Here is a 2,151-nt window from a genome sequence, read left to right as displayed (position 1 = left end):
AACAACATAGGAATGAAATTACAAATAGAATTACCTGACCACTCATTTGGCCAAAGGCTCTTTGAAAGTGAATGTGCGATAGCCCAAACCCTATTCCTGCAGAATTTGATGAACGTTGAAACAAGTGGAAGATAAAAGGAATTAATTCGAGAAGCAGTAGTTACCTGACATCAAGTCTGAGTTTGAAAACTCTATAGATTACAGGATGAAGGAAAAACTGTATGAGGTATATAGTAGTATGGGAAATGAGTTTATAGTAGTATAGGAAAATATAAGTAAGACCGAGAGATAGATGGAAGAGCTCCTCAGCTAAATACAGTGAGCATGCTGGAAGAACCAGGGATTGATTCTGCTTCAAGAAGATATACTAATGAAAGAAAACCAGCCAAAAAAAAATATGAGGTAAATAAAGAGAAAATAATTGGGTGTTGGATTATTTTATTAGCTGATTGTTACATTGAAGTATCTATTTTTCATTACATTCTTACTGTTGTGTTATGAAAAATTATTTGCCAACATCATTTATGACAACGTAATACTACAATGTTGGTTAATTTGTACAGGACAAAGCTTTTTAGTTTAAATTAGTTGTTTGATTTGGGTAAAATCACTGGAACTTTAATTACACAATAATCAACTCATTAGTCTACATTATATTTTTATACGACTGAGTTTTAGTAATGGTGCTCCACACAAGCGGTGTTAAAAATACATAGTAACTAACATCAATGTGTGACTGTAATTGGTGAGATGAACAGTGTCATTATCTTGAGAATGATGCCAACTTCATTTTCAGTTACTGTTGTTCTTCATTCCAAACAATATTCCTCTAAAATAGAAACTTTTGTGACATAATGTTGGTCCATCTTAATAAAAGCATCCATGTTTTTTCTTTAGAAACAAAGCGAAGTGATTTGCTGTATGGGAAATGCTCACTTCTGAGATTATTGTTTTTCATTGGATCCCTGTGAAAAATGGCAATAAAATATATTATTTTAAATTGAACCCAGACCATAAGAAATAGAATAAGAGCAGGATGTTTGGAACCTGAAATTTGTTCCACCATTCAATAGGATCATGGCTGATCCAAAATTCCTCATATCCACTTACCTGTGCTTTCCCCATAACCCTTGATTCCCCTACTGATCAGGAATCTACCTATCTCAGTCTTAAATGTGCACAGGGACTCTGCCCCCACAGCTCTTATGACAAGTATTTCAGAGACTCACACACCTTTGGGAGAAGAAATTCCTCCTCATCTCAATCTTAAATTAAGATTTACACTGAGACTATGTTATCTCGTCCTAGACTCTCCCATGAGGGGAAACATCTTCTGAACATTTATCCTGTCAAGCCTCTTAAGAATCCAATAAGTTTCAATGAGATCATCTCTTATCCTTCTAAACTCCCAGTGAGTATAGATCCAACTTATTTAGCCTTTGCTCATAAGACTATCCCTCCATACCAGGGATCATCCTTATGAACCTTCTCTGAATTGCCTTCAATTAAATAAAATCTTTCCATCAATAAGGAGCCAAAACTGCTCACTATACTCCAATACAGTTGCAGTAAGACTTCCTTACTCTTATACTCCAACCCTCTTCAAATTAGGGCCAACATTCCACTAGGCTTCCTGATTACTTGCTGCACCTGTGAGTGAGCTTCCTGTGTTTTGTATAAATATCCCCAAGTCTCTTGGTGTTGCAGATTTCTACAGTTTTTCTCCATTTAAATAATATTCTGTTCTTTTGTTCTCCCTTCCCAAATGAGCAGCTGCTTATTTTCTGGCAATATGCTCCGTTTGGGTAAAACAATGATTGCAGATGCTGGAAACCAGATTCTGGATTAGTGGTGCTGGAAGAGCACAGCAGTTCAGGCAGCATCCGAGGAGCAGGAAGGTCGACGTTTCGGGCAAAAGCCCTTCACCAGGAATAAAGGCAGAGAGCCTGAAAGGTGGAGAGATAAATGAGAGGAGGGTGGGGGTGGGGAGAAAGTAGCATAGAGTACAATACGTGAATGGGGGAGGGGATGAAGGTGATAGGTCAGGGAGGAGGGTGAAGTGGATAGGTGGAAAAGAAGATAGGCAAGTAGGACAAGTCATGAGGACAGTGCTGAGCTGGAAGTTTGGAACTAGGGTGAGGTGGGGGAAGG

The 2,151-nt window shown here is 38.1% G+C and overlaps 1 protein-coding gene across 1 annotated transcript in view; it reads right to left on the bottom strand.

The window, feature by feature from the left end:
- Window positions 1–427: 427 nt before the first annotated feature.
- The window catches only part of LOC122557517 (cytokine receptor common subunit gamma-like), a 61,934-nt gene continuing 60,210 nt past the window's right edge, over window positions 428–2,151 (bottom strand). Inside the window, exon 8 of the mRNA XM_043705265.1 lies at window positions 428–965. Within this exon, the coding sequence (XP_043561200.1) occupies window positions 945–965 (21 nt within the window). The 3' untranslated portion in view covers window positions 428–944. The remainder of the gene's footprint in view (window positions 966–2,151) is intronic.

This window comes from Chiloscyllium plagiosum, chromosome 15 (genome assembly GCF_004010195.1).
Source record: "Chiloscyllium plagiosum isolate BGI_BamShark_2017 chromosome 15, ASM401019v2, whole genome shotgun sequence".
NCBI classification, from domain to species: Eukaryota; Metazoa; Chordata; class Chondrichthyes; order Orectolobiformes; family Hemiscylliidae; genus Chiloscyllium; species Chiloscyllium plagiosum.
The sequence above is the reverse complement of the archived record's forward strand: the minus strand, read 5'-3'. Positions and strand labels throughout refer to the sequence as shown.